Below are 18,092 nucleotides of genomic sequence, written 5' to 3' on the forward strand. Positions count from 1 at the left end.
ATACACATTTATTGTCTTTTTGTTGCATAGACATGTATAGCTTACCAATACGGTAAAACTCTTTAACAAAAGCTTTTGTCTAAAAACCAGTGATTTGATCTAAAGACACATCACCATGCCTATCTTGGTGGCAGTTCTACTTCAAGGTGGAAAGCATCTTGTTCAAATTTTCAAACCTTAGCATCTCCTTCAAAAATTTGAACCAAATGCTACACCACCTCTAAGAGCTTAATTTTAAAATTAGTTGCAAAATAAACCATCTTTTGATGAAATACCATTCCAATAAATAGCGACCACTTGCCAACCTACTACCAACAATCCAAGATCTAACTAGCAAATCCCATGGTCATTGTTCATCTAGCCTCTTTAGCAATTGAAAACATTATCTTCTAGCCTTCTCTTGAAAATGCTCTAGTGGGTATGAGTAGCACTTTCATGAGCTACAAGAGCTGATCCTAAGCCATTGCATGCCACTCCTTCTTATCATCGAAAGACCAAACACAGGTTAGCGAAGAGCTTGTCAAACCATTGGTGCATGAAGAAGTATGACTTAGCACATAGAGTGCACTAAATGTCAATTGAACTTATAGAGCAAAGCACTATTTGTTTTGTTCCAATCTTTGCATAGAGTTTTTGCACTTTAAGCCATTGTGGTCTGTAACGCAGATTTTGTTTTGTGTCATGTGATACCATTATTGGCAGTTTATTTGGTCATAGGAGGACAACTAGAAATCCACCAGTTTGTACTTGGGAATAAAGCCTAGCTTCTCATGCTACATGTGCAAATGTCTTATTGGCTGCTCTCCAAACTTTGCTCAGTAGTTGTGGCATAGAGGATTGAGTGTGGGTCGAGTTCCACGGGTATGTAAGTTTAGTCCTTGGGTCTTGCATACTTTCAGGCGCATTACAAATCTATTTGCGTACAAGATTTTGTTTGTGCGTGGTAATGAGATCTAATGGAGGGATTGCATCCTTGAGCCATTCCATTTGCCTTTGAAATCTAATGGAGGGATTGCATCACTAGCCATTCCATTTGCCTTATATATGGCATATGGACAAAGCCCTTATTAGACAGCCATGCAGGCCATTTCAAGAGAAATGAAAAGGGGAATGTTATGGAGGGAAAAGGGGGATCTAAAACCTCGATAAAGCCCCGGTTAAGGCTCTCTTTTGAAAAGGCGACTGTTGCTGCCGCTCCTGCAGCAAACGACGGGCAGGGTCGAGAAAGGGAGCGAGAACAAAAATCCACAGAGCCGGCACAGGAGAAGGACTAAGAGCAAGGCCATAGCACCAGAAGGAAGACAGCATGGTCTCTCGCAGACAGCTTTTGCAGATAGTGGAAGCGGCCCTCCTGGCTGGCCCTAAGCTTCCCCCTCTGCAACGCGTCGAGGTCAGCCATATCCTCCATAATGCTCTTCCGGACTTCCAGGACTTCTTGCAGTACCCGGTAAGTCGGAAAATTTTTTTTTTCACATAATTTTTTTTCGTACTGTTGATCGCAGCTAATTCACCCATGGCCCTTTCAATCTAATTCACATTATTCACCACGAGTTGGCGCCTTTGAAACACCAATTTTCATTGTCTCCATTGATTTATTCGAGCATAACATGTACGGCCTCACAGTCAGTGAGGCTTATGGCCACAAAACAAAATCTATCTCGACAGGAGCATTCAATTACTGATTGTTTATAGCGGGAAGCATAGAATAGATCAATTCAGCAACTTGATGCCTCTGAAAACTTAATTTTTGTGTCTGCATTGATTTATTGGAGCACAACACGTACGGCCTCGCAGTTATTGAAGGTTTATGACACAAAACAAATCTATTGGAAAGGGGCATTTGTTTATAGCGGTAAATTGTAGAACAGATTGATTCGGCAATTGAGCATGTGTATCTCAATGCTAGGATAGGACCATCCTCCTTCAAAACATTTGTGAACTCACAATGTACAAGTGGGTCATCAGTCAAGTTGCTGCAGCCAAGCAATGTGCTGACAATAAGCTTGCAAAAGTGCTACAGACTGGTCCAAACGACCTAGAAAGTGGTATCTCTCCAATCAAAAGGGATTAGTTTGCCAGTCAATGTTCCTTGAATGTAGGTCAAGCCAGGTCCATGCAAGTGTGATTTTCGTAAATATGTACTATGGCTTCTACAAAAGTGCTATCACATGTTGTGATGGTCCTTGCAGGGGAATGTTCATTGTCTAAGCCCCCTTTTACAATCTTGTCATCTTGATGATGTGAATGAGGATACAAAGTACAATATACATAATGTCTGAAAAAGAAATTGTAAACGTCCTGTCACCACCAAGAGAAGAAAACCGTCCCTCAAAGTGAAATGTGAAGCTGGATGGAATCATTCTCTTCTCGTTAATTTGAAAAAGTAAGGGAGGGTGTACCCAAGCTGATCTTGGGTAGGAAGTATTGAAGCATTAGCCGGTTGACCGCCTTGGTCAATATATTTGCAAAATTATTTGATGAAGGCACAAACCCTAGGCAGATAGTGACTAGCTCAACTTGCTCTTTGGTGATGTGGAAGTAAATTCTGACATGCCGTGTCCATGGTGTCATGATGGGATTGCTTGCAAGTACAATGGCACTCTGGTTGTTATAGTCGGCAATGGTAGGAGAGTTGTATGGAAAATAAAGCGCCTCTAGTAAGTTTCTTAAGTAGATGGTTTCCGTGGTACCATCAAAGAGAGCCTTACACTTAGCCCCAACCATGGAAACTAATACCTTCTCTTGCTTACAGTTGGCCCAAGAGATGGGTGCTGTGCTCAAGGTAAAGAGGTAGTTCCCATGGGAATGTCGGGTATTAGGATCTCTTGCCCAACCAGAGTTATTATATCCTTGTAAACATAAACTAAAACCATAAGTCAGACCATAAGAATAGGTACACCGTAAATATCTCAAAACACAAAGGTATGCAATCTAATGTGATATCCTAGGTGCAGTGAAATACTAATTAAGCAAACTAATTGAGCAAGCTCATAGTTACTTGGAATGGGAAATAAGAACGGGAATGGAATTCCCTGAAACAAGGGGAACATCTAAGGTTAGGGAACGAGAACCGGAATGGGACCCCTTGAGACCCGAGGAACGTCCAAGGTTGGGAAACAAGAACAAGGGGAATAACACATGTCTTAAATGTCCCAAATATATCATTCATGACCGAAATTTTCCCAAATTGTCCCAATAGTCCCCCAATGCTAGAAATTGCCCAAATTGCCTTAAATGTCCCAAATTGCTCTCAATATCCTAAAAATACCACAAATTTTCAAATGTCCTAAATGCCCCTCTAATTGCTTCAATATCCCTCAATGCTCAAAATTGACCCAAATGTCTTAAAATTGACTCGATTATCCCCATAGCTCCAAGTTGCCTTGAATTGCCCCAAATGACCCAATTATTTCAATTTTCCTTGAAATTAGACAATATAAATGGATGATTAACTTGGAATTGAGGATAGGCTGAAATTTGATTGTGATTTGTAAGAGTTGATAATGTATCAAATTTGAACTTTGCATGGACTCTTGATTGGCTTGTGGCTTGTCTTGACACTTTGAATCTTCAAAAAGGAGAGAGAGAGAGAGAGAGAGAGAGAGAGAGAGAGAGAGAGAGAGAGTTTTACGAAAAGAGAGAGAGAGAGAGAGAGAGAGAGAGAGAGAGAGAGAGAGAGAGAGAGAGAGAGAGATTAGTGTGTGCACATTAGGCAATGGAGATGGGTGAGCATGCGGTAGAAGGGGTGTGACGCAAGTATTTTTGATTAGCAGGCTTGGAATGATTGGTTTCAAACAAGGAACGATAGGGAACAGTAGGGAACGACAAGAAACGTTCCTTGGCCGTTTCATCTTCTCGGAGGGTTTGGAACATGTTAGGCCATTCCTACAGGTCGGGATAGCCGTTTCGTGTTTCTATGAGTAAGCTAAATTTAATTTGGTGTGATTCAATCAAAGGAGTTTCCCTACCACAAATCTATAGGTGTGCTCGTTGAAGGGTTGCCCTAGGTTATCCTTAGAAAGATAAATAGTGGGATCAAGAGGTATGGCCACAGGTCGTGTATGATTTGTGCAATCCTAGTCCATTAATAAGTGAAGAGTGTACTTTTGTTGTGACATAAAAATACTTCCCTCAGATGAAACGATCTCCATCCCCAAAAAGCAAGACAATAAACCAAGGTTTGTCATCTCAAAATTAGCACAAAGCTGGTTCTTAATTTTTGCTATGGTAGCAAAATTTGAGTTAGTGATAAGTAAACCATCAACATATAGCAAAATATAGTTGATTACCTATGAAGTGATGCAGATATATAGGTTTGGATCATAAGGGGTTGAATGGTATTCGTGAGTTCTAAGGAACTTGTCTATCCTTTGAAACCAAGACCATGGTGCTTGCTTCAGCTTGTAAAGAGCTTTCGCAAGCGAAATACCTTATCTTTTTTATGAGCAAATGAAAATTTGGGTGGTTGCTCCACATAGATTTTCTTTTCCAAGAACTGTTTAGAAAGGTACTTTTGACATCCATTTGGCCACCTGTAGTAAGCAGCGAGCGCAGCCTATAGACAAATGATATCGGCCGCATTGTGGAAGTGAAGGTCTCATCTTAGTCAAAACCTTGCTTTTGTTGAAACCCTTGCACCACCAGGTGAGCCTTGTACTTGTCTAAAATCCCATCAACCTTTAGCTTTGTTCTAAACATCTACTTTGTCCGGATGACTTTCTTGTGACTTGGACAATCCACCAAGATCTAAGTTTCATTTTGGTCAGTATTCTCTAGCTTCTTCTCCATGGCCTCTCGTCATTGGGGATGGTAAAGAGCAACTACATGGTCACTTCGAGACATTGAGGATGCGAGTCTCATCCACATTTGCGAGTTATCTCTTGACGAGGTGATTGCAGAGGCCCACTCGTCACAATTGAGCACTTTGGCTACTCCTTGGATTGGAGACGATGGAGCTACTTATCATATGATCCCCATTGAGGATATTTTCATTTCTTGAATCCTTGCAGTTGGGAGAGCTCGAGTTGGGAATAACTCTTTGGTCAAGATTTAGGCTAATAATCATGTTAGCTTTGCCATTGATTAGGGTTCGGATTGTGCTACGTTGGATGATGTACACTATTCCTCCAGCTTGGGATGAACTTGTTATCCGTTCAGCAGCTTTGTCGATTTGGATGAGTAGTCCTCTTCACAACAACCATAGTTGAGGTTTTGGACTCTCAAATTGGTTTAGAGATTGCTCGCGAATGAAGCACAAGTTAGTGGCTTGTACCACATGACACAATTTCTTTCTGGGTTGGTAGTCGAGGGCTCTGAGTTCCACTACTTCTAGGCTTTAGCCACTTCATGGGAGCCTACTAACATTAAGTGTCTTTGGCATTTTCATTTAGGACATCTCAAATACGACTCTCTTTATGAGTTGTTGTGTTGACAGATGGTTGATGGCCTTCTACGCTTGAAGCTATCGCAAGATATCTATAAAGTTTGTCAACTCAAAAAGCAACACTGTTTAGATACATGTGGATGTACTTTCTCAAGCATGAGTCCAATGCTTTTACATATCTTTCTGCTTGGGTACTATTGGTACATAACTAGATTGGTGGTCTTGTAGGTTGCATAAGAAGTGATAGTGGAGGCGAGTTCACCTCCCATGAGTTTTCTGAGTTTCTATAAGAGCATGGCATTTCATGCTAGCTTATTTCTATCAACTCCCCTTCATAGAATGGAGTCAAAGAGCGTAGGAACTGGACCATCATGAACATGGCACGTCTTATGTTGTTTGTAGTAGGAGAGCTCCGTGATCTCCTTTGGGTTGAGGTTGTTAACACTCTGGTGTTCATCCACAATTGATGCTTGACTGTAGCTGTCCCTCAAAAGACTTCGTAATTTTCCACTTTAGAGTCTTTGGGAGTTGTGTCTACATATATGCAACAAACATCCCCCCTCCTCCCCTGCCCAAAACCACCATCCCTTCCCTTTGAATCTTGATAAGATAGACAAGCTCACTCCCCAAGCTGATATGATCTTCGTAGAATACTCCTTTCTCTCCCACATAGAGAGGAACTTGGTCATATGGCAAGACCTCTACTAGTTGTACATACAACAAATATATATTTCACCCAGGTAGTCCCTTCCCCTAAAGATGTACTATAGAGACCACTTTATTGAGACTACATCAGATGGCTTCATTGAGAGACTTGGATACCTATGTTAGAGGTGGTGCAACAATGGAAGCATAGATAAGTGCTGAAATAAACAACTAAACAAAGGGAAAGAAAACAAAAAAACATTGCAAAAGGAGAGAACTCAGAGATGTGCTCGGGAAATAGAATCCATATATCAAACACGAGAATGACGTATACAACAATGAGTCATTGGTTGCGTGGGCATCGACACCGGCTCCTCGCTCCAACAAGAAGGCCATCTAAAGAACGATGATGATAGGAGGAGGAGCCACAGAATAAACAGACATGAAATAGGCCTAAAATGGCAATTGGTTGGCTAACAGATGGCATAAAATGCCACAAATGCCACAAATGCCACACAAAATTTCACTAAAATAATGCCTAAATAAAAGGCAATATGCCCAACCTTGGTAGGCATGTATAAACTCACACATGAGTTGACAAACTTGCTAACACCCTCTCTCAAATCATGGGGGATCTGATACAATAGAATGATGCAATGATAAAGGCTAATCTTGGTCCATACAACAAAGAACCACTAGAGTAGAACCATGGATACCCAAGCAATGGGTGATCAAGCCACCACCAAAGTGCCTTGGAGAAAACCTAGTGTCGATGTCAATCATACTAGCTCTTCAAAATAGAGAAGAGTCATAACAAATCTCTATGTTTGTCAACAATGCCTTGTAGTAGCATACAAGTCCGTCTTGTCAAAAATGCCTCTAAACATATGTGACCATGGATTCCATGTCTTTGGTTAGGACCACCAAAGTAGCCTCTCATATGAGCTCGGACTAGAAGCCAATCCTACTCTCTGGACCATCATGAACTTGGAAGTCAATCTCAGCTCTCCAGGATTTGAATTTGCCAAACTTCGGTCGATGCATCAGGGACATCTCTCTCTGGAACTTGTACACTTGTATACCGGTATAGATGAGGCTTCGTTGCCCCATCTCACCACCCTCTCACATTCCCTTTCTGGCATTGGAGAGTCATGAGGGATGCTCGCATCACCTGGACTAGAAAGCAGTAGAGGAAGGGGCAATCAAGCCTTCCCTCAATTTGAAGAGGGGATCCCTTCTACGCCTTGGACTTCTCCTTAGTTGAGGATCAGAGTTAGAGTTTGAGGAAGAGGAGGACTCATCGGAGGAGTCTACATCTTGCTTCTTCTTCTTCTTCTGCTTCTTCCATGAGGCTGCTAACTCCTTGTAGTCCTTCTGCATGTGTCTCTTCTTACCACAGTAATAACACTAGGCCTTCAACTTCTTTCTATCACCCCTCTGAAGCTGTAAAGGCCTTCGATCCCACACCAATTTGAGCTAGGTGTCCCCTTCTATTTGGAGGAGACACCTCCCTCAGACTAGTCATGGAGTCTCCACACCGGCGCCACTTGGGTTAGTTCCTAGTCAAGATTCAAAGGCTCTGCACATCACTACTATAGGATGGCACTACACATAGAGGGGGACATTAGTCACAACTCATCAATTCCTTCCAAATAGTGACCATACATACAACACCCACACAGAGTGGGGTGATAGTTGAGAGAGCCGAGGCGATGAGAGCAGCACATTGCTCGCAGATATAGGGTAACTAGACATAGATGCTATGTTAGAAAGAGATGAGGGAGATTTGCCGACAACATAAGCAGTATCTGATAGAGTTGAGAGCCTAGTCTAGATGCTATTGTTGTATTATTTTATCCGAGATGTATGACATATTGTATCCATGGATCGTGATTGGGTGGAACTAGATATAGGGACATCATTTAGCCACATAGCTAGATATGTACTACCTCATCCTCCTGTTGTATCCCTATACGAGTACTATTTTGTTTTATACATCACCTTAGCTTCTTTTCACAGCATATTACTAGCCATCTTTTAGCATGCCATACTTTGATATCTAGTGATGACTAACATTGTATATGGTTTTATCTTATAGGCCGATTTTGGCCTCTGAAGACGTTAATATATCTCTTTCTTTTCTCTCTCTCTCTCTCTCTCTCTCTCTCTCTCTTTGTGACTTTGCATTCATCTCTTTGACCTAGTCATGCATCTGCTTTGCAATGCTGCACTTTGACATGGTATTAGAGTGTGAAGGGCTGTACCGAGTTGGATAGATGTGAGGAGAAGAAGTCAGCGCATCAATAAGGTTGCACTCTCAATGTACGAGTGCGAGTGGGGAGGGCTATGCACCAACTTATGATTGGAATGAGTGGAGGTGCTCATGAACGATGGGAGTTTTGTTGCATTTGCTGATATGTAGGGCTGCTTGGAGTTGCATGGAGTTAGTAGGAAGCACGTGGACTTGATTTTTGGGAAGGAGTCAGCAGTGCAAGTGCTAAAAAGACTACTTTTTTCACCTTTGGAGTAGATTTCACATTTTTATTACCTTTGGCAACTTCAAAGATTGGCTAGAGGAAATCCTAGCGAACTATGTTTTTGGAATCAGAGGTGGACCTTTCGAGAAGTGTGACCAATTCAAGGGAGGAGAAGGATGTCTAGTAGCTCAAACATGGATTTTTAGGTCATTATGGACTACAAGGTTTTGTTCTATCTGCGCCTTGCTAGGATCAAAAGCTTGGTGGAGACAGCTTCAGCATCTAGAAGGGGATGATGGAGGCTATTATGGAGTCCTATGATCTTGTGGAGTTGGTGACGAAACATGTAGCGGTCAAAGATGCCATAACTCTTTCTATAGTGGAGCAAGCTGATTTGGAGAAGGCTTAAGTGCATTGGGACAAGTTGAATGGTCACATATGTTCGTTTATATTTCTCTCTTGCACATTGGCAATCATTGCACATGTAAAGCATATGATAGTTGCCTGCCGGATATGGTTGCATTTAGAGTAGCTCTTATCACAGTATAGTGCTCATGATGAGGGTTTTTTTATGAATGTATTGATGTAGACCATGGATCCCAACAAGTTTGCATCCATGAAGATCACATCAACAAATTGCAGCAACTACAAATGAAGATTCTCAATGGGGGAAGGTGATTTTGGCCGAAGACATGGCTGTTATCTTTTTGGCATAGAGATGCACTCTTATCATAGGATGATGCCCATGAAGAGAGTTTCTTTGAAGATACTGATGTAGACGAAGACATGGCTGTTATCTTTTTGGCATAGAGATGCACTCTTATCATAGGATGATGCCCATGAAGAGGGTTTCTATGAAGGTACTGATGTAGACGGTGGATCCCAACAAGTTTGCATCCACGAGAATGCAAGAACTGCAGATGGAGATTCTTAATGCGGGGAAGGTGATCTGTGAAGACATGGCTAGTATCTTATTGGCACAGCTATTTGCCCCATATCGTAATTTCTGTTCTTCTTTGTTCATTGAAACCAGTGTTCCTTTCGGGAAAAGGGTGGTAATGACCTAATTTAACACTGATTACAGCAAGCATGAAATTCACATAAACTAAAATACAAATATTACCATTCAATCTTGGACAAAAGGCTCTTGAGTTGTGGTTGGGCCCAAAATTGGTGCCCCTTGCAGTTTTTCTTTAGCTTTTGTTAAAACTGGATATTGAGATTTCACTCCAATCTCCTTCACAATCCAATGTCTCTTGCTGTTAAAAATGATGACTAGCAAGTCTTATCAATTTGTCCCTTGATCTAATAGGGGATTGATCTTTAACTTGGTTGGCCAAATTTGGCCGCAACTTCAATTGGGATGGGTGGCTTCTTGAAATCTTTGGCAATTCCTTGAATTCTAGTTGTTGATTCCAAGTAGTAAGCCTTCAACTTATTGGCACAGGATCCAAGGTGGTTGCTAAACCCTAATTTCTGCTGTAAATGGTTGAGAACTACTGAGAGATTGCTTGTAGAGGAGAGAGAAGCTTTTGATTTTTGTTTGAGAAGGTGTTACAACTAGTTGCTATTTGTTGTGAAATAGCATTGAATGCTGTTGCATGGCAGCTTGGAGGCCTCAGATTGATGTTACCCAGCTCCTAATGGGCTTTCCAGCTGTTGCCTTCTTTTTTGGAGCTGTTGCCTGCAGTAGAAGTCTTCTTCGCTGGCTGGAAATGGCCAAAACCTACTAGTTCCTACTTGGATAACTCTCTCTCCTTCTCTCTCAACTTGGTCTAATTCTTAGTGCTGGTCTGTCTTTTGCTGCAGCATTCGATGTCTATTCTCCTCCATGTAGGCGTTCTTTATGTAGATTGATGCCCTTGCTTGCAGTTCGTGGTGGTAGCCTGTTTTGGAATGGCTGGAATGACCCTCCACTAGCCTCTAATAGGCTTTTCTTCACTTGCATAGGCAAGTTTTGCCAAGTGGCAGCCTTGTAAATAGAATTTTCAGCCATTTAATTAACTTTTAGAATTAATAATTTAAAAAATTAATTTCAGCCCTTGTCCTTGCCCAAAAAATTAAATGTGCCCATCCACAATTAAATTAGCTAGGCCATTTTGACTCCCAAGTGATCTTGAGTATTAACTAGCCCCTAAATTGGCATTAATTAATTAATTGATGCCTAGTTCCTAATGTCATCAGTAACATTTAATGGCTAATTAAATACTGTAGGCCCAAATGGACACTAGGCACCACTTAGTACCTGACCATATAACTTATTACAACTTTTGCCTTTGACATCCACTGGTATCTCTGAGTCCTTGGCTTGTCATTGTGACTTAAATAACTTGCACAACATGCATAACATGTGCTTCTCACATTTGCACATTTGATTAACAACTAAATCAAATGTTAAGCAAAACATAAAAAATTCATGTCTTTGTGATAGACCTTCCCCTTGAAATCCTTGCAATTACCCTTGATTGCACTGCAATTTGTCAAAAGCATTTGTTGTCACTGTTGGAAATACATGTTGGCATCATAGTCAATCAAAATGTGCACCTATTGCTTAACCATGCTCATGCCCTTTGCATGTCCGAAATTCTAGCCACTTAAACTAGTTACGATTCATGTACATGAATCATAACCACTGTCAAAACCTTAGGAGATGCATCCACATGCCAAAACCCAACACTATTTTGACCACCAAGGCAAAGTAATGTATAAACTGAGCATTAACAGTGCCTCATAGCAACGATGTACCACATGATACTCACATAAAGCATGCATCAGCTGGTGGCTTTTTGATCTGCTTGGGCCCCATATGTCTTTTTTCAGTGACTCGGATTATGTTCATATATGCCTATCTTTGAGGTGCTTACAATTGTGTTTGGTCGATTTTCAAGTAGCAACATTTTTTCACCTTTCTACCTATGACCTCATTAGTAGTATTCCATGTTGTACAAGGTCTAATCATCGTGTTCAGGCTTCCTATCATGCACGCAGGTTTATTCGTCGCCTTGTTCAGCTATTTATTTCAAATTGTATTTCCTGCATTGTGACAAATGAGACTGAGTTTCTTTGGGGATAGCCACTGGGACTGAGTTTTGTCATTCTAGTAAGGGGCTGGGTCAAGAGTTTCATGAAAAGACGTTTGAGATTGTGGGAACAGCCATTGATTGAGCTTTTGGCAAGAGATCCAATTAGAGTTTTGTGAGGATAGCAATGACACTCTGTTTATGAAACATTGTGTTTCTGGTCAGTCTAGAATGCTTGTTCATTCTGATATCTTCGTAGCATTTTGAAAAGGCTTCTTCTCCCACCCCCAAGCATGTCACAATCTCGAATTCAGTGTGTGCTGCTGTTTTCTACTGGAATTGTGATACGAAGATAAAGAGTGATCAAGTAGTTGTGCATTCTGCACAATACTCTATAATTAGTTTTTAAGTTTAAGAAATCTATATTGTATTTGGATCTCGTGTTTCCTGTTAAAAACTCAAATATCTGGGATCTCTATTGGATATCAGTAATTTCTTGATGTTTCCGATTTCGGTTTCCAACATGGGAGTTGATCCCTGTGATTCTTGAGTATTTATTGATCGTTGGCTCTTATATTGTTTCTGTAGGATCCAAATGCAGGAGATCGAGCCCAAGTGCTAAGAAAGGAAGTGCGATTGCCTAATGTTGCTTCAACACCTTTGGATGACCAAGATGTTCAGATTGTAAGTAAGATAATAGCTTTCAACTTTGTGTCAGTATATAGTATTTTATGTAGATCAGTAACCAGCAACTTGGTTGATTATTAATCTCTTATGTGATATATTTGTACTAAGGCTCACTGCCAATTCAGCGTTGTTGTTGTCAAACGCTGGCAGTGGACTAGGATGGGCATAGTTGTAGCTTATTTTTTGGTGCAACTTGGATATAGAGCAAGAGCACTTTGATAAGACCTGCAGAGAATGGCCTGGATGTTGGACAGATTTGGTGGTATTTCTGGAATCTTTTACCTCTAAGATTGGCAATACTTGTACTGCACTCAGTGCTGATGATTGCAATTGACACCTGCAACCTAATAAGCTTTGTTGGGAAGAATAGAAAGCTTTAACTGTTGTATCACCTTAACAGTGTATCAGATATCTTATGTCTTATTTGTAAGCCTGCCTTCACATCTGCTATTTCTTTGAGGTCTATTCCCCATGTCCTTTTGATGTGAAATTTAGAGGGAAAAGCAAAGACGGAGAGAGGAAGGGGAGAAATATAGAGACAAACAAAGTCATACTAGTGTCTACTAGATATCTAAATGACCTACCAAAGTAATCATTACCATTGCTGCTGCCCTTCATAGACTTGGCACCAGTGGGTACTCTCCATCACTGTTAAGCTCTTGCACAAGTGACATTCCTAGTGTTGTCTCCCTTGCTTTTAGATTTGGTGGGAGTTTATACTCAGTTTGGAATGCCTAGTTAAATAATTTTCTTTGGATAAATTTTCTGACTAATGTTGGTGGTCTAAGGTCTTCATCCTGAGTGCAGTATATTCAACGTTTAATTATTTTGTGTACTTCACAGACTCTGGGCAGAGGGAGAGAACAGGAAGTGAGGGAGGGATGTAAGGGGGAAATGAGAGACAGAAGAGGAGAGATGTCTCATATGTATGAGCACATGGCTTTTTATGAACACAGAGGGTGTTCTTGTACATGATTGAGCACACAGTTTTTAGTAAGCAGGGAGCGTGGTGGTGTTTATGACTGAATGCTTTGTTTTTTCATTTGAACAGGCATTGAAGCTAAGTGATGATCTTCACCTTAATGAGCTTGAGTGTGTAAGGCTCCTTATTTCTGCACATCAGGAGGTAACAAAAGTATTTTTTGAAATTTTCTGTGTTTATACGATTCAAATGTCCTGCTAATTTCAGTTGTGATATTTGCAGTGGAATTTACTCAGCCGTGACCCAATTGAAATTTTGAGGCTTGCATCTGGTCTCTGGTTTACTGAAAGGAGAGCTCTCATAACGACACTGCAATTACTGCTACGAGTATGATTTCTGGTCTAAGAGTTATCTTCGCAATCTGAATCCAGGTCCATGTTTCTCCAAAAACTACTTCCAGAATAACTTGAGGGTTTAAAAATTCTTTAATGGCAGGACAGGCTGTTGTTCTAGATGAGGATCTTGACCCGGATTTGGTGGCTGATATCCAGCATTATGTGGAAGGGTTGTTCAAGTCTGGATTGAGACAAACTCTTATAACCTTAATTAAGGTGGAGTACTGCTTTCCAAGCCAATGTGTATCTTTTGTGGTTCTGCTGTTTAAGATGTTGAACACACTGAAATCAAGTCTTAAATTCTAATAGGCATTTATACAAGCAGAGCATTACAGTAGCAAGGTTTGCAGCATGCTTGATAAAGACTCTTGCACGTTAGTAAACCCACAAAGAAACACTCTCTACATGTAGGAAGATTGTTATTCCTTTCTAGAGGACTTTTAGAACTTTCTAGATGTTTGAGACTACACTTTGAGATGCTTACATACATTGTATGCTTTAATTATATGCTGTCTTTGGATCTCCTTCTGTTCTGTTTCTAGCTGGATTCTCCTCATGAAAGTACAAGGAACAGCCTATTTGGATGCAATCTTCCTGAGTCACCTATATAGGCACACAAATTAGCCAGAAAGCCAAGTTACAAAGGGGAAGCATATGCTATCTTTCTGCAGTAAAGGATATTACTACACACACACACACACACACACATTTCTAATGATAGCTTTCTGCTTCTAAGGTGCTTTAGTACTAGATTCAAGAATTAGAGTTCATTACTTATGCAAGTGTGAACAATGCCCACAAATAAAGTGAATTTGGGATGTTACATCCCATTAGGAGGTGTTTTGAAGCTTTTGCTTCATAACTGCCCAGAATCTTGAGATGCAAACCTGGAGGACATTGGACAAGATGTCCCAAACTGTCTCCACTTCAGGTTCAACTTCAGTATGCCCCTTGGTGTTTCCCAACCTGCCTTCTTAATTCTGTAACATTAGGGTGAAAGTTCCAATTTGTACCAGTTAATGAGTTTTGCTGTTTTGGGAATCCTGCAGGAAAACATGTTATCAATGAAATTGGTCTTGGTGTGGGTTTGCACTTGTGAGATGCCTTGAATGCCCCACTCAAGATAATTCAACCCATCTTTTGATTTCGGATGTTATTTTTGGATTGTTTTATTCCTTTTCTATATAATAGGCATGATGATGATGGACATTTGCTCCTATCCAAATCTTCGTTTTGGTGATATTTAAGCTTCGAAATTTTAATATTCTCAGTGGAACTTTCCAAATACATCTATTGAAAAAATAATAAAGAATGCAATGTTAACAAACATCTTATTCTATGTCTTGTATTGTGTATATTTCATGTTTGTGAGCCTCGGTTCGAGTCAGATGAGGACATTGAAAGTGTAACAAAACCAAAACCATGTCCTTTGGATACTTTGCAAAGAAAGACGCAATGCACAACAACTTATTCTTCTTTTCCTAGAAAACATTGTATTGTGCATGAAAAAAAGAAGAAGAAACCAGCAAGAGAATATTTTGGTCTTCATCTCTTTTCTCATCTTTTTATTTAAGTGTGGCCCATGGCCAGAACGTCCTATAATTATACTTGGGTCATCATTGATTAGATGCCCAAGAGAAATTAAAAGTTTTAGTCGAGTGGTCAGATTGACCAAAAAGCTCAGATAACTAAGACTTTTACACTCAGATAGTCACATTGACTAGAAGCCTATATACTGAGTGGTTTCAGAAAGTGAAACCAGATGCTCATGATCGAAGAAACAAAACATGAATTAGTGTATCTATATAATGAAGCTCTCTAAAAGCTAAATTTGGCAACTCCTAAAATTTAGGAGATTACTATTTTTGGAAGTTGCTTAAATGGAAATTCGGTTTGCGTCAAAGACTTTGGAATTTCGCAAGGAACAATTTTGTCTTCAGTACCTATCTGAAATTCTTAACCATTTGAGAGATATTAGAGTAAAAGATTTAGAAGCTTCTTTATCTAGAAAAGTGACATGTGGCATTTAAAAAAGGACATGTGTCATTTTGAAAAGACAAGTGTTTCTACACTTGTTATTTTCAGCAAGCGCTCGTAATTTGTAGCCTCTATTTTTTACTTTTGAGCACGCCAGTTTTACACCTATATATTGGAGGTCTCTCTTTTCATTTGAAACAAGCTCTCGTATTGAAATTTCAGCCGTATGCTTTGTACTCTGTTATCTATCTCTCATCCAAGAAACATGTTCTACTTAGCTTGATCTAATTCAAGTACTAAAAAAGAAAATTAACTTTTTGCTCAAAGTTTGCAGAAATTAGAGTTTTAAAACTCTAGTTTTTAGAATTGCAACAAATCAGTCCTTTTGTATATGGTTTAGGCACTTGATGCTCGTGGTTTTGTTTCAATAAATTCTTGAAAAGGGGCAGGGGTTGGTTCTTCTCTCAACGTGGTATCAATTTTTATTTTTTTCTCTCTTTTAATTTTTCATAGTGATAATTGATCGAGATATTTAAGTTCAAAGTGTCATCATTCTTACATTCTTCACCGTACTTACAGGAAGCTTTGTCGTCATTATCATAGTTTACCAGTTTTATCTTGTGTGTCAAATTTCTCCAATTTAGACACATTAAATAGTAATTAGGGTTTCTCGGCCTTGTGTATAGTGCACACAGTTATGTAGTGGAGTGCATTGTATATTTAGTCATGTATGAAAGATAGAGCGTGAGTGGAGGCATAGAAGCGGAAGTAAGAGCAAAGCAAGAGCTATGGCAGATGGAGCAAGAGAGCAAGAGAGAGACACACCGTATGTGGAAACTCCAACAATCACAATGTATGACTGACCTTTCCTTATTCAAATGTCACTAAAAGAATAATGAATAAAGTGACAATTATGGACGCTCGTCACTTACAGTGTATAGGTGTGTAGATACTGTTAGTGTAATGAATACACGGATGGCTAGGCACATGTACGTGTGTCCAACAATCTTTCACTTTAAGACGAATGTGTCTCTAGTGAGGAGAGAAGAAAAAAATGGCAAAGTATAAATGTACATAAATTACAACAGGATGGGGAATAGATGTCATCTCATCCTATGCTCATCATCTTCCTAAGAGAAGGCAAAACGTTCTGTTGAGAAACTTTTAATGAACAGATGTATAGGATTCTCATCAGTCGAGATCTTAACAAGCTTAATAGGCTTGTCCTTTGCTATCTCCGTGATGAAGTGATAGCACACCTTAATATGCTTTGTCTTCACATTGAAGACCAGATTCTAAGTCAATTGAATGGTAGCCAGAGAATTTGAATGCAATGTAAGGACCATATCAGTAATATCAAGGTTTGGGATGATATGGTCTAATGAGAGAGCCTCCTTGCAAGTCTTAGTTGTTGCAACATACTCTGTCTCTGTAGTAGATAGGGTCATGCATTTCTGTACCTTGGACATTCGAGAAATAGCACCTCCAACAAGATGAAGACATAGCCAAAGATGGACTTTCCATTGTTTGCATATCCTTTATAATTAGAGTTAGTGTACCCCACGACTCTTGTATCCTGGCTACCATAACATATGCACATATTTGCAGTGCCCTTAAGATATCTCATGATATTCTTCACAACATCTCAATGATGCTTCCCAAGTGTAGCCATATAGTGCACCACAACTTCCATTGCAAATGCTATGTCAGGATGAGTAGCTATCATGGTACACATCAAACTGCCCATTGTGGATGCATAAGGGATCATGGCCATCTTAGTCTTCTGCTCATCAGGTTGTGGACAATTGGTTTGACTAATCCTCACATGAGAAGATAAAGGACATTCAATAGGTTTAATATCTTGCATATGAAACCGCTTAAGGACCTTTTGGATGTACTTTTTCTGTGACAAGTAAAGGAATCTCTTAGAGCAATCACACATGATGCACATCCCAAGAATATGCTAGGCTTGTCTCGTGTGCTTAATCTCAAAGCTCTTCTTGAGTTGACCTTTCAAGGCATCTAGCTCATCATGAGCACTCCTAGCAATTAGCATATTATCCACATTGAGTACCAAAATCATAAGGTTGTCATCACATGCCTTCTTTGTGTATAAATATGGATCCATATTACTATGGGTATATCCTTGTGAATGCATGAAAGCGTCGAACTTGTGGTATCATCCCTTAGGTGCTTGCTTAAGGCCATAAAGGCTCTTTTTTAACTTGTATACTAGGTATTCTTTGTTTTTTTTTCAAAGCCCTTAGGTTGTTGCATATAAATCTTATCACGCAAGTTTGCATGTAAGTAAGAAAGCTGTCTTGACATCTATCTGATAGAGGTCTAGATCGAGCTATGCAACCAAAGCCAAAACCAAGTGTAGAGTAGTCATCTCGATGACAGGAGAGAAGACTTCATTGAAGTCAATACCATGCTTTTGCTTAAAATCCTTTGCAACCAGTCTAGTCTTATAAGCTGTCTTGGAGCATCTAGGGGTACTCTTGAACTTGTACACCTATTTGCATGGCAAAGTACGTTTTCCATTAGGCAAAGGGACCGAATTTCACATATGGTTAGTTTGTATTG

At 40.0% G+C, this 18,092-nt stretch overlaps 1 protein-coding gene across 2 annotated transcripts in view; it reads left to right on the forward strand.

The window, feature by feature from the left end:
• Positions 1–1,078: 1,078 nt before the first annotated feature.
• Positions 1,079–18,092, forward strand: part of EMB3142 (nuclear pore complex protein (DUF3414)) — a 186,710-nt gene continuing 169,696 nt past the window's right edge. The window contains exons 1-5 of one of the 2 annotated variants that reach the window (XR_015692667.1): positions 1,079–1,447; positions 12,114–12,209; positions 13,264–13,338; positions 13,417–13,521; positions 13,635–13,745. Coding sequence is in view for 1 of the 2 variants with exons in the window: in XM_087689635.1 (XP_087545761.1) it covers positions 1,307–1,447; positions 12,114–12,209; positions 13,264–13,338; positions 13,417–13,521; positions 13,635–13,745 (528 nt within the window). In the remaining variant the exon portion in view is untranslated. The remainder of the gene's footprint in view (positions 1,448–12,113; positions 12,210–13,263; positions 13,339–13,416; positions 13,522–13,634; positions 13,746–18,092) is intronic. The other variant, XM_087689635.1, reaches the window with a different exon arrangement.

The sequence above is a fragment of the Lygodium microphyllum genome, chromosome 12 (assembly GCF_053477565.2).
Source record: "Lygodium microphyllum isolate KBCC chromosome 12, Lygodium_microphyllum_v1.1.10, whole genome shotgun sequence".
In the NCBI taxonomy this organism is placed as follows: domain Eukaryota; kingdom Viridiplantae; phylum Streptophyta; class Polypodiopsida; order Schizaeales; family Lygodiaceae; genus Lygodium; species Lygodium microphyllum.